General features: G+C 41.8%; 1 protein-coding gene across 6 annotated transcripts in view; it reads left to right on the forward strand.

Annotated features, from left to right (window-relative positions):
- Nucleotides 1-14,329, forward strand: part of cadps2 (Ca++-dependent secretion activator 2) — a 118,040-nt gene that overhangs the window by 66,901 nt on the left and 36,810 nt on the right. For all 6 annotated transcript variants that reach the window (XM_077007307.1, XM_077007306.1, XM_077007310.1 and 3 more), the window contains exons 7-12: nt 2,406-2,517; nt 2,976-3,115; nt 6,666-6,732; nt 6,926-7,034; nt 8,106-8,315; nt 11,907-12,034. In XM_077007307.1, coding sequence (XP_076863422.1) covers nt 2,406-2,517; nt 2,976-3,115; nt 6,666-6,732; nt 6,926-7,034; nt 8,106-8,315; nt 11,907-12,034 — 766 coding nt within the window. The remainder of the gene's footprint in view (nt 1-2,405; nt 2,518-2,975; nt 3,116-6,665; nt 6,733-6,925; nt 7,035-8,105; nt 8,316-11,906; nt 12,035-14,329) is intronic.

Below are 14,329 nucleotides of genomic sequence, written 5' to 3' on the forward strand. Positions count from 1 at the left end.
TACCACCTGGATTCACCCTATTTATCATACTAAGGGCTAAAAGTAATTAATCATCTGTTGATTAAAGGCATTTTAAGCTTTAGTAGAAAGATGGGATGGAGTTTAGAGAGGTGAACCTTTGCTTTGGGTTTTGCCTCCACTTTTTTTTCCTCCTTCAATCAGCTTTCAACAGACCTGCGTCCCTCCCCCTCCACCAAGTGTGCTTGAAATTGAAATGTCTCTTAATTTGCTCAAGAGGGGTCCGTTATACTGTGTGTCTGTTGCATGGTGCTGATGAGGTGTCAGGATTTGTGCTACTGAGGTCCAACACTATAGCTAATGATCTTTACCCTTCCTCAATCTTGGATGCCAAAATGTCCTCTCTAATTTATTCAATGGATGATCTGTTAGGCATTCAGTCACGATTTGGCACGGCATCTTTTTAATTATCATCAAATTAATTTTTGTCTGTGTATTGTATGTATACATTTAATGTTCAGAGCTGCATCTTTATTCAACTTTAAGTTGCATCCAGTCAAAGATAATGATTTCACTGATCGGAATGTAAAATAAAAGTGGAATGTATTTATCTGTAGATGTAGTGAACTTGTGCACTGCCAAAGATGAGTTCCCTAACATTCATTTTAACTTGTGTAGCTGTCATTGTTAGGGGGGGGGGGGGGGATTCAAAGGTTTGTGACTCATGAAAGCGGATATTTGAGTGACTAAAGCAGCATTTCATTACATCTAAATTGGACTGGGTGTGCGAGATTAGGACATTCGCACTTGCACATTTCAACATAATTCACAGCATTTTCTTCAAATGTATTTGCAGTAAACAGGTTTTTACTTTTTTTTCTTGGTGTTTTTCGGTTTTGGCCGTTCCTATCTTGCAGGTTTTATTTGTTTTGTTTTTTTTTGTTTTTTTAAAGGAAGCCGGTTTTCACTCCCATAAAGATGTGACTAGTTATGCATGTAACAGTCTCACACCAGCTTAAGATTAGAAGTGATTTGCTGTAGGCAATAGAGACTGATGTGTTATATGTTGAGGGGCAGAGCCTCACTTTTTAGATATCGCAGAAACTGATTAATTGTTTTGTCAGAGATGTGAGGTGTGTGTGCGTGCTTGCACTCGCAGCAGGAAGCTCTTGCTCTGTTAGCAAAGGGATGATCACGTCTCTGATCCTGAGGCTAAGGCACAATTGCTGTTTTATACCTCTCCACATAATCTGGAACTAAACACTTTGTTTTCTTTTCAGCTTTGCTCTTGCATCAGGAGACCATTGCAAGAGGGTGTGCTTAGACTTTGCGTTCTTGTTTGAACTGTTTTCACCAACTCAGTGTGTCCTTTCTGTAGGTTTATTTGTAGCTGTCTTGAATAATGCTCCAGTGTGCATCTGTAACCCAGCAGGGGCATCTCTAGGTGTTTGTTTTTTCTATTCAGGACTGGAGCTCCAATGGTTTGATCGTAACCGTGAGAATGGAAAGCGTAAAGTGGAGTGATGGCTTAGCATAAAATTTTTATTGGCATAAATTAAACATAATACTGCCTTTAAAAATTATATCAGAAAGGTGTCACTAGATGACAATTCCATAACCAGTTGCTTAGTTTTATAGAGATGATCAGAAGATGACTAGAATCGGTAGAATGCCCGGTCATCTGTCCTCTGCTTTTTGCTCGGTGAGAAGGAGATCTAAGGGCCTTCTCAATTTTAAAGTGTGAATAGTCAGTTTTATTAAACCTGAAATGGAAAAATCATTCAGTGATGGCATCAAATCAAAGCCCACCCTTAACGCCCCTGGATCCATCAAAGCCCATATAAAAGAGCACTGGTTTAGTCTAACTGAACGCAAGAATTGTTGTTCAAAGCTAATGCCAATGTTTTTGCTTGCTTTGATGGTGGTGGTTGGGGAGCTCACAAATGGCAGCTGTGTATTACTTGTGCATCCAGTCAGCCCTAGTGTGAGGTCATTTAAAGTGGGTGTTTCATGTTCCCCTGCTGACTGCCCAGCCAGGCTGCCTGCTACTGTTTACTCACTGACGGCTTTCTGAATGGGTTTCTACAGTGCGAGGTGACGCACACACACAACGCGAGCAGCGTGACTGCTACTTTTGGGATGTGCAAATACACAGAAACCTCCTCAAGCACTAAGGTGGGGGGGGGGGGGGGGGGGGGGGGGGGTTGGTTTTGAGTGTTTATGTTAAGTTTAATGGGCTGGCTGATTACCTTATTTGACCATTTATACCTGCATGTAACAGATGAAATTATTTCAGGATTTAGGTTTGACACCTTCTGTCCACACTTGACTGAAGATGATATTGCCAACAATGATCTGAAGTCCACCATCAGTGCTCAGGTACAGATAGTTTCGATGCGGGTCACTGTAGCCATCCCTGAAACGTATTGCATTGTGTTCTTGTGCAGGTGGGGCACACAAGGAGACTTCACCACCACCCATCCCCTGCCTGTGGTCAAAGTGAAACTTTTTACTGAGAGCACAGGTGTACTGGCCCTGGAGGACAAAGAGCTGGGCAGGGTAAAGCTCACCCACCAGTAACCATTCATCATCTAATCAATATCCATTCATCTAATCAATATCCATTCATACCAGTCAAATGTAGCTGTGCCAAGTTGCAGCTGCAGTGAACAGTTGTGCTGTAACCTTAGCTAATTATCATGCTTCAAACTGCCCATTAAATTTTCTGGTACTAGAGTCTCCAGAACCAGAAATGGGGAGTGTGTGTGTGTGGTGTGTGTGGTGTGTGTGTGTGTGTGTGTGTGTGTCCTCCCATTAGAGACCCCCGCCAAGCATCTGCTCCGCCTACATCCATTCTCTCATCTTGCACGACTCTCTCTTCCTCTTTCTTAATCCCATATTTTGTCCATCCATACCTTTATCTATATCCATGTATGCATCCAACCATCCCTGTGCTTTTTGGTTTGCTTTCTGGCGCTGTGCATTTCTTGGTTTAACCAGTGTTGTCCTCCAAACAGGTGGTGCTGAATCCTACCACAAATGGGCCAAAAGCTGCAGAACTTCACAAGATGGTGATCCCCAAGAACAGCCAGGACACGGACCTGAAGATCAAACTGGCAGTGCGCATGGACAAGCCCCCAAACATGAAACACAGCGGGTGGGTTTAGCCTTTACACTGTTTACTAAGCTTCTGTGTCCAGCTCCCATATGACAACCCATGTTTCAAAGGCTGGGCCTCCACCTCAATACATTTCTGCATGCAAAGTCAAAATAATGTTAGTCATTTTAAGAAAAAATGACAAAATAATGTTAGTCAGTTTAAGAAAAAATTATATTAATTTTCACAAGGGAGCAGCAGAGATCTACTTTGATTAGCACAGCCATAGCCTTTTAATGTGTTGTTGTTTTCTTCAGTGCTTTTAAAGAACACCATGATGTAGGTAAAAGATGCTACTTAATGTTTCATGAGAAGTTGCTTGTTCATTTGCAGAGAGCGAATTCAATCTAGCTATTTGGAAGAATGTTTTTGTGATGGTAAAAAAGGACGATGGTGCCATCTAGAGGACCACGACTTTCACTGAATGTTGGGGAGGAAAAAATACCGAACGGCTGCTCAAAATGTTCATGAAATTCTCTGTTGTCATCTTTCTCCTAAAGGATCCTGTGGAACTTGCACCATTTTCACAGGTCCATTCAGTAAAGCCGTGATTAGCACCAGCTCTACATTGATTTGGGCTAATGAGCAGTTCTGCAGCATGTGTGCTGTTCCCATAGATCCCACAGAGCAATGCCATTGACTAAAGAGGCTGGTCCAGCTCCTGTGTGTCCTGCTGTCTGTAGGCCTGGGTCAGCAGGTCGGCCCTCTGTCACAGGCCCACTAATTACACAGGAGGCCCAGCAGGCCCCGCCTACAGAGCTGCTCCCCGAGAGGCTAATTGGCAGGAACCTATTCAGTCTCGTATTACCTTTTTGTTGTGTGACACCTTTTAAATAGATTTAAAGAAGTTCTGGACCTGTCCTTGCAGAGATTCTTATTTATCACCAGATAATCTCTGCGCACGATTTCTGCCTCAAGATAAGGCCACACAATGATGCACGAAAGTGGTGATATTTGGTTCAGCTTCTTGCATTTTATTAAAAAGCCAGATAACTGTAGTGTAGTAATGTTGTCCAGTGACATTTCAGTCATTATGATATATTATTAGCTTGTTTGACTGTGAGCTCTCTGGTGCTGGAAATGTTACTGCTGACATTTAAGGGGTTATAATGTGATTTCCTAGGCAACCAGATTAATTTTCACAGATCTTGGATGTATGGAAACCACTGTCAGGCACTGCCCTGTTCCCTGTTTGTCTGAACCCATGGCATGCTATTATAAAGCCCATGAAAAGGCTGGGTAATGTTGTGTGGTTTGTACGAAAGCCTCTGCAAGCCACTTGACTCAGCGCGGATGTTATTTTCTCTGAAGCTATAGCTCAGACATAGTCTGATTGCTGCTGATGTCATTTCAAGTCTTTGAAGAACATGTTGTGAGCCTTTAGGTCGGCATCAGTGGTTATTCGCCCCTCTTGTTTCTACTGTAACAACTCAGATTTGCCAGGTTAGAACCAGACTCTGCCAGTTTCAGCTCAACTGTGTCTGCACAGACTAAAGACCGACCATCGCACACACAAACACGCATGCACACACACACCTAGGACTGGTCTTACATAAAGGGAAAGAAAGAGAAGGATTGTAAGGGGATTTTCAGGTTGAATGCTCCCCATTAAAAGCAGCCATCTGTTTAGCAGTGGAGAGAGTGAAGAATGGAGACCTATTGCGTTTGGCAGCATGACCCCTTCACGCCTCAGAACGGGAGACTCGCCAGCTTCAGCATCTCTTTGCTTTTGTCTGTCTGCCTGGTCCTCTCTCTCTCCCTCTCTTTCTCTGCTTTTTTTCTTGCCCTCTCGCCTCTAATATTAACTTTCTTTTTCTTTTTTCCCCCTTTTATCATTTTCCTTTTCATAAATAGAAAAAATACTTATGGCGGTCAATGAAGAGAAAAGGTGATTGGTTAGAGCTCCCTCAGATATCTCACCGATATCTTTCAATTCCGTTTTTGGTTGCGGTCACGCCAACTTTTGTTTCCAACATTGATTAGTTTCGGTCATCATTCACAGAGAGTTTTGATTTTTACCGAGCTTCATTAATGACTCACTTGCATGTAGACCTTCCCCACTATCTGTGTGTGTTTAGATATAATGTCTAAGGCTTTCTGTCTTATGTTTTTGTTCTATTGGCTCTATTTGGTCAGCATAAATTCAGCAAAGAGTTAATCATTTGATCTATATCTGGGTTCATAGGCTGAATAAATATGCCATATAGAACACAATACACTTTATAATGTGTTTTCCTTGAATACTACTTGTTACCTGAAAATAAATGAGTTGTAGTGCAAGTAAATAACCACACGAGGGCACTACCACCATGTCGGTCAACACAACACACTCTGACTTCTTGCTCTTGAATTCTGATGCGCTTTCACCAACATATTTGAGAATCTTGCTACATTAGAAATAATAGAAATAACCTATTTCATGACTGATTCCCAAGGCTTGAAAACAGGTACTGTAGATACTGGATACAAATGCATTAGCTACTCAAAAAAGCAGTTACTTGATGTGACTTTTTGTTGTGAAACCGAAAGCAGCATGTTCTCATGTTCTCACAGTTTAAATTTTCATAAGCATTCGATTTCCTCTCTGACACTCAGATTTTTTTCAGTTTCTGTGCGCATAGGTTTATTCTTAAGCCATCATTTCAGTTTATTTCAATATATGAAGACACACAATTTCTCTTACTGTCTTGAAAATGACTATAGAAAATTTTATTGACCGTATTTTTTATATACAGTAACTAAACCTTTAAAGTTTAAATTCTAAATTTCCATTTAATCCTTGCCATGTGCTCTAAAAAAAGGAAGGAAAACAATAAAACCATTCCTGTGCCCTTAACACTCTCATCTGCTCAGTGACTGAACCACAGCGTAAAGGACAGGAAAGTGCCTGCAGACGGCCTGTGCAAACGAAGGTCGTCCTAGCCATCAATTGCTGGATATTGATGTCATCTAAATGGGAGCATGGGTATATGAAAGGTGTTGGAGAGTGAACGGAAAATCATTTTCACAAGTGCATGGTAGCTTCTGCCACATGTTAACCCAACTTCTGCAGCCTGGCCCAGTTCCATTGGACATTATTTTCTCCTTCAACCATGTCAAGAGGCTCCCCTTTCCCTCCCAAGTACATCCTCTGTCCTTTTAAAAATGTCTTCACCATTTTTTTTTTATTCTGCACAAATAGCTTACTTTTAGCCTTATCTTTATTTGAAAAAAACTTAGATTAAATTAAGCAATCTAGATTTTTTTTCTATGCATTTCTTTGAGTGGAAAGGAATAGCACAGTTGTTTGACATGGCATCTTTCATTTGTAGTTTTAAACACTGTTAGAAATGTATACAATATAGGTTTATTTAAAAATGGCTACATTTGTTCAAATGTTGCATTTGAACAAAAATTACAAATTTCATTAAGACCACAGCACTTATTTAAAAAAAACATCTAAATTACATTGTACGCAACATCTAAATGACATTGTACGCAAATGTAAATACAGGTTGTGTGCGTGTGTGTGCACAACAAATCTGAAATTTTGATAATTGTTTTTTTTAAGGTACCTGTATGCATTAGGTCAGAGAGTTTGGAAACGATGGAAGAGACGATATTTTGTCCTTGTTCAGGTAAAATACAATGACACAGCTGAGATTCTTCTACTGAACTGCATTTTAACCAAACAAATGCCATACTGGTTCCTCCACACAATAAGACATAGCAGTTGCCTCTTTTAACAAATTTTTCAGATTTTCTTTTGTTTTTTATTAACTATATTTGCATGGTAGTTATGGTACCAATGAATAATGTTGTTCATTTCAGGTTAGTCAGTACACATTTGCCATGTGCAGTTATAGAGAGAAGAAGTCGGAGCCCCATGAGCTCATGCAGCTGGATGGTTATACTGTAGACTACTCTGAACAACAGCCTGGTAGGTTCCACAGGGCTGATGCCCCACTCCTCTCTGAACTCCCCAGTACTGATCTGAAGACTAATCTCACCACGTCCAGCCATTAGCCATGTTGTAGTGCTGGTACAGATGAATTAGGTCAAAGCTTGTCAAACATCACAGACTAGTATAAATGTAATAGTCTTTTCTGGAGGACTGTACCAAAATATAATTTGTGTTCTTGATCGTGCTGCATTTCTGTAAGCAGTATTCCCTGTTGCTAGATTCAAAACAAACTCTTAAGAGTTCAGATATACAAGAATACAGATTTAATCAACATGAAAATATTTCATTAGCTCTTAGTATTTACTGTAGCGAAACTGATCTAGCACTGCAGTTTTCCTCTTAGAGTGAAGGTTATACACTCCTGTTAACGTGTTACCTCATGTGCTCAGCACAGATATGTTGAGTTCTCCACCTTGGTCTGCCAGTTAGAAATGCAGTCTGTTATGCTTTACTCGATAAAAGAAAATACATAATTTCACAACTTAATTTTGAGTGTGCGGTACACTGTTACCTTATTGTGGTGTTCACAATTAACTCGAGTTGATAGTCAAGTGCAAGCTGAATAATCAGGGTCAAATATTTTCACTCACTCATTCACACTGCTCTCCCCACAGACATTTTTACCCCCCGCTTCGGAAATGAAAGACGCACGAGTTTGAAAGTAGATGTGCAGTGTGAAAAGTAGTGGAGATTTCATCTTGCTGAAAGGGAATTTTTGAGAATAGAATATTTGAAAAATATAGACCTATTAGAGGTCCTCAACATGCAAAATGCGGAGAACGGGAGCTGAAGTATATGCGTTCATAAATAATTAAGTGTCCTTAGAAAGGCTTGTCCTTCAAGTGCAGAGCGGTGCCCCAGTCTGATTGAGTCTATAGTCTTATATACATTTCCATAATCTAAGTAGAATCAGAACTGTAATTTTTTTGAGTGTGACTAAACAGAAACTCAAAGTGCAGAAAGCCATTCATGCTTGTATTAAACAGTATGCATATATCATTTAGTCGTGTTTTGTGTTCGCTGTCTGAGTGTGAATGCCTTTCACAGGTCTTCAGGGAGGCAGAGCCTTCTTCAGTGCAGTTAAAGAAGGCGATCTGGTGGTGTTTGCCTCGAATGATGAACAGGACCGAGTGCTTTGGGTCCAGGCCATGTACCGTGCCACAGGCCAGTCCTACAAGCCCGTGCCACCTGTTCAGAACCAGCAACACGGCGGCAGGGAAGGGAATCTCCAGAAGAACAACCCTGCATCCTCACTCAGTAGGTGACATGCCCTCATCTGTCCATGCTATGTTATACGTATCTGATAATACAAGCTTCTCACTCTTGCTCTCCTTTTCCCTTTTTTTCTTGTTCCTGTTTCATTCTGGACTAAAAGCCCTTCTGGCAGTTAGAATAGAGCTTTTTCTCTCAGGATATTTCAGTGGGTGGTGGGGTGGTTCGCAGCCCATCGATCCAGTGGGCTGCAGCTCTCAGACACGTTCTAAACAAATGTCAGTGGGGGTCTTAAATGACCCAAACAGTGTCTCTGAGTGAATGAAATGCCCCTTACACAAACTCAAATGCTGCAATTTGCTCACTTTGCTCCACAGCCTGGATAAGTACAGTAGAGAACCTTTTTATATTTTTTTAAGTTTATTTGTGAATAAAGCATACTCAAGGGTGAGTTCTTTCACCTATTGCTAGTCAGAATTTAGTTTTTTAGCTCATGTTTAATGATTTTTTTAATTAGTTTCTCTGTTTACTTTAAACTAAACCAATTTCACTTTCGTTGCATGCACCTTTCATGTTGTGATCCATGAAATGTTGCAACAGGAAATTCTCCTCTGCACCCGTTGCTGGTGGGAATAATTCAGGACAGTTGTTAGAACAGGAGGAGGCACTTTGTGTCTAAGACATGCAGACACTTCAGATATGCGAGAGCAAGCAAATACCACTACATTCTGCCATGCTTGCGGTAAAAGCTCGGATGAATAAACAGTTCTTTTCTAAAATTCTCAAGGCCCTCTTCCTTGTTTCTCCCATTACGCTGAACCTCATGCAGCATTTTCAGTCGTTTTTGCTATTTCTTTATGTAAGTCCAAGCCTTTTGAAATAAAAGCTACAGTTTGCATGTGGCTATATTGAAAACGTCTAGTACAGATCTCATCCTATAAAAGGGAATTTTTGGAGAGAAAAGGAATATCTGAAAAACTATAAACCTATTAGAGGTGCTCAATAGATAAAACCTTGAAGAAAATTGGGTGAAGTATGGGTGCTCAGTCATGAGTGTTGCTTAGTCATGTTTGTCCTTCAAAAAAAGGTGAAAGATGAAAGTAATCATGACCTTATTAACTTAAGTGAGGCCAAGGTCTTGATCCATAGATCACAAATTATGAAACTAATTACAAAGTAATTGTTGAAGTTCCAGATATAAAAATCATATTGCCAATTAAAAGCTTTTAAATTGAGTGCCATTAAGTTTTCTTAGATGCTGAAGTTTAAGATTAATTCACATGGATGCTAGTTTGACCTATGGGCACATGTAAATGTGGGAAGACTGTAAGGCAGAGCGTGTGCTGTCCTGTTGACTTATTTTCCAAGATGACCACTGCAGACCTCACTCTTTTCTCATTGTCCAGATGAGCTCTTCCCTTCCAACAGACGTTTGGATTACATTCCAGAGTTTGCGTGCGTGTGTAGGGAAGGGAGAGAGGGGGAGTGTGGGGAACTGTCTGCCCACATCTGTCTCTCAAACACCTGCTGCCTTCACCGAAATGACTGCCAGAGGTGTACTTGTGAACGCTGGCCTAGCACTGTGTTAATATCTGTCATAAAGCTCATGTCCAGCTTGGTGGGCCATGTCACATGGATGTGACTACTGCCATGATGACGGGAATGGGCAACAGCATCCCTCGCCTTAGCAGACCAACAGCCACTGGTCCTTCAGCTCAGATTAAAGAGGACGGCCCCCCCCTCCTACCCTACTCCCACCCCCTGTCCACAGATAATAGCTGTAAGTTAAAGTTGACACAGATCAATATACTTCTCCCGTCGAACTGAATCTGTCAGGCTCATGTTCTTCCAGATCAATGGGAAGCTCTCCTCCTCTTTATTACCACGTTTAATCTATATCTCCCTTTTGTGTCCTTCCTTTCATTCTCCTTTTTCTTTTAACTCGCCCCCCCCTCATCTCTGTCCCCCATTTGCTCCAAATGACATTAAGGAAGTGATGCTTTGGCAATAATGAATGTAATATGACCTACATCAGAATTGGAGTGCAGGGGACCATGGCGGGCGGGACACCGTTCTTGCCCAGGAGAGAAGTGTGTGAGAGTCATTGGAGAATTGCACTTCTGCGTGTCTAACAAGCTGCCGTCAGTGGTGGCGAGATGTTTGGGGGGGGGTGACAGAGGCACACAGCGCTCCTGGGCATGGATGGGGCTTTTCTCTGTCCATACAAGCGTCCAAGTCGTCAGTATGCCAAACATGGCAGCGTTAATAAAAGCAATCACTAATGCCTGGCCCAGGGAGGTGCCGTGGGCCGGTCAGGCATCAGGAGATGTGTCTCGAAAGCCTTGGTCTTTTGTGGTCCTCGCCCAGTGAAGTCCTCACTCCACATATGCAGGCCCTCAGATTGCCGACAGCGAGTGTTAGGCTTTTGATGGGTCCCCCATTAGCCGGTTTTCAGGATGCATGTGACGACTGCTTGAAAAGACTGGAAATGAACTTGGGCACACTTTTAGTGCTCCCTCCTCCTCCTCCTTTACTCCTACGGTCTGTCTATCTTCTTTTCTGTCACATGCGTACACACACACACACACACACACACACACACACACACGCGCACAGTCCTGACCCCATACCCTTCACATCTTGCATGTGTGTCATTTTCTCTTTTCAACTTGATGCACGTGCTCTCAAACCCACCCATCTGCTTGTTTTTTCTTTTTTTTGAGTGCATATGGGGTTGTGTAGAGACAGATGGTAAACAGAAACACACACACACACACACACACACACACACACTTGTCATATCTATCAAACCTGTACAAAGGTGTAATGCCTTTTTCAAGGTCTCAGTTGACATCGGTCCAACAATTGCCCATCATTTGTGTCTAAAGCCTCAATGACACTGTGTAGAGCACCCAGAAGTCATCTACAGGCCATCATGTTCTTTTGCTGTTACAGTTAAGCTTTCATTTGAATAACAGCAGTATATTCAAATTGTTTGTGAAAATTGACTGAGCAGTTCTGGCTTATGGAAATCAATTGTAATAGTAGAAGTGCCTGTTTGATAGACACAAAAATACCCTCGGTTCACAGATTCTGTGTGCGTGCGTGTGTGTGTTTTTGCTAGTTGATTTGTGAAAACTGAAATTTCCGAAAAACCACAAGTGCTTGCGTAGACAGCCGCTTTCAGCTATGACTCTTGCATGTCTGAGTGGAGTTATCAGTTTATGTTTACTGCTGAAACATGGAAACTGGCTGTCACAGAGTAGCTTTGGCCAAAAGAGGTGACATGCAAATACAGGAAGATGATGATGCCAACAGAACCAAACACAGATTTTTGTTCTAAATGCTGAGCGACTTCGCCCCCCCCCCGCCCCCCTCCAGCCCAGATCCTAAATGCATAGGTTTTATTTTCAGTACTTGGAAGACATTGAAAAACCATGATACAGCTAGTTGTTTAAATTCTACATATCTCTATATCCAACTACAGACACTGGGCATACGTTTTATGAGAGTTAGATTTCTAAAACGCTTGTATAAGCTGCTACTTTGACCGAGTAATGTATACTGAAGTCGAGGCATAAACGTGTAGGACGTGGTGTTGTCGTGCTAGCTGAGACGAATGTATTTGTGTTTAAGGTTTGGAGAGGGCAGGAGTGGAGGAACTCGTCTCCGCCGTCCCCTGCAGCTTTGATCACGCCAGCCTCTTCCAAACGCTGCAGAAGCTCACACTCACCCACCGCATGAATGACTCTTACTCCTGCCTGGTAAGTGAGCGAGCTTGTGCCTGCGTGCTGTCCTCATTACTGTTCTTACAGTTCTTGATTTGGTGCGAGAGGCCTAAAGACCTTAACATTTGAATGATGCAGAATGTGAATGACACTGATTAACTTGATCCTTGTTATAACCACTGGGATGAAACGAAAGGACTGGTGTGTTTAAAGGGTATTTTAAATTTTAATGAGATTTCGTTTTTTACTTATTGCTCCACATGTGCTATTAGCGATCTTCATTTTTATGAAGGAATGGATTGCAAAAAGAAATTCAATGTAAAAATATAAAGTAATAAAATGCCTTTTTGAGTGTTAAATCAATCATGAATTACATGAAGCTGCAGCCAAGCATATGAAAGCCAGACAACATTTTTACAGAGCTCAACCAGTGTGTGTGTGTGTGTGTGTGTGGGGGGGGGGGGGGGGGGGGGTGAGTACTGGGTTAAATGTCCACTGGGGAGGGATGTGGCCCCTCAGGCTAAGTGAGAACTCCTGCTCAAGAGGAAGATAAATGCTTCCAATCAATGGAGCCCTAACAGGAACGGCATCGTGCTGCACTGCTGCTGAGCTGCTCTGGGGAGTGCAGGAAAGAGCCGTGCTCTGAGTTACAATGCTCGCATGTATGAGGGAGAAGACTGGAATGACACGGGTCCTCCAACTATTCCCTGATGCACTCCTGTATGGCAGGGTGGACAGAGTGTTGTATCAAACTTGAACACTGTGCATGTGCACTTCCAAGCCAAAATGTATACATGTGTGTGTATATGTTCAACATCCAATGGACCATGAAAATTGTTCTGATGAGGTGTTGATGGTTTTTATTTTAGGTATGGGGGTGCGCGCGTGTATGTGTGTGTTGAGAGAGATGTTAGAATTTAGTAGTCTTCATAACTACCAACATATTCCAAACACGAGTCCTAATGGATTTCAGTCAGTAAATTCAGAATCACAGCCATGATGGTAGACAAACGGGCAGCTAACGACCCTTCAGCTGCTGTCCTCATTGTGCCCGTCTACCTGCTCTCGGTGAGCTGCTTCTGTTTGGCAGTTGTCTGATGAATGGCTGAGTCTGTGCTCAGCTCTTTGTGAGGGTGCCAAGGCTTTTGTTCAAACTTCAGTGGACAGTAAAAAGCCCGGTTAAGACCACAGAGCTCGAAAGGCCACCCGAATGTGCTGCTTTTCCCATGCTTCCCGAGACATGTGGGCGTGCGCACGTGTGTGAATGTTTCCGAAAACCACACCACACTAGGGTTATTTCACTATTTGTGATTATATATATTCATGAAGTGAATTAAGGATTCTGCACAATATGAAATAATCTAAATGTATTGAATGTTTTAAAACCTGTAACGTAGCTGGTATAAATAGGGAGCTTTTCCTCGCCACTGTCGCCTTTGGCTTGCTCATTAGGGTTCTGGACCCATAGTATTGTTAACCTTTTAAATCCTGTAAAGCGCTTTGTGACAACATGTGTTGTGAAAAGCGCTATACAAATAAACTTTGATTTGATTTGATAAATGAGCTGATTATTTTGAAATAAAACTCAACATCCAAATTCTATGCTGGAACAGATTTCTAAACAATAAAACAGCCCCTCAATTCAACACTACTATTATATGGAAGTACACCTCCATAAAGACAACTTCAGTCACTGGGTGATTTGAGATTAGTCATTTGGGGATTTCAGACGCAGTAGCAGTCTGAGACTGAATGTATATACAGGCCCTGGTCATGTAGACATCACTTCTAAAGTTGTTACTGAGAGAGCACCCCCCCCACGTCCTGTAATTGGGAGACACCACACACCTATGAATTTCACAGCAAATGAGGGGCAACAAGGGCCTGTCATGTTCAGCCCCGGTGTAATTGAACACACCCTCTTCGACGTTCACCCCTAATCATGCTCACTCCCCACAACACACACCCCCACATCACCATGCAAATATGCATCTGGGCTGAATTTAATTATTTATTTCTCAGAACTAGTCACCTTTGATTGAGACCTTGCTACTAGTGGCTCTGAAAGCAAGAGGACAAAATATTAAATTGTTGTTCTATCTATATATTGCAGTGGCTATTACAGTGGTTTGATTATTAAAATGAAATTTAAAAAATGGGAAAGCACTTGAATACTTCATTGAGTCAGCATTTTGCAATATTTTTGTTATACTTTATGGTTAAAAAAGGAATTAGGTAAGAGACCTTGAGACCAGAAAACCCCTTAGACATCACCTTATTATAATATGATGGTGTGTCATTTTGATTGTAGCGTTCTTGTAGTGTTGAATA

The sequence above is a fragment of the Brachyhypopomus gauderio genome, chromosome 5 (genome assembly GCF_052324685.1).
Source record: "Brachyhypopomus gauderio isolate BG-103 chromosome 5, BGAUD_0.2, whole genome shotgun sequence".
Lineage (NCBI taxonomy): Eukaryota > Metazoa > Chordata > Actinopteri > Gymnotiformes > Hypopomidae > Brachyhypopomus > Brachyhypopomus gauderio.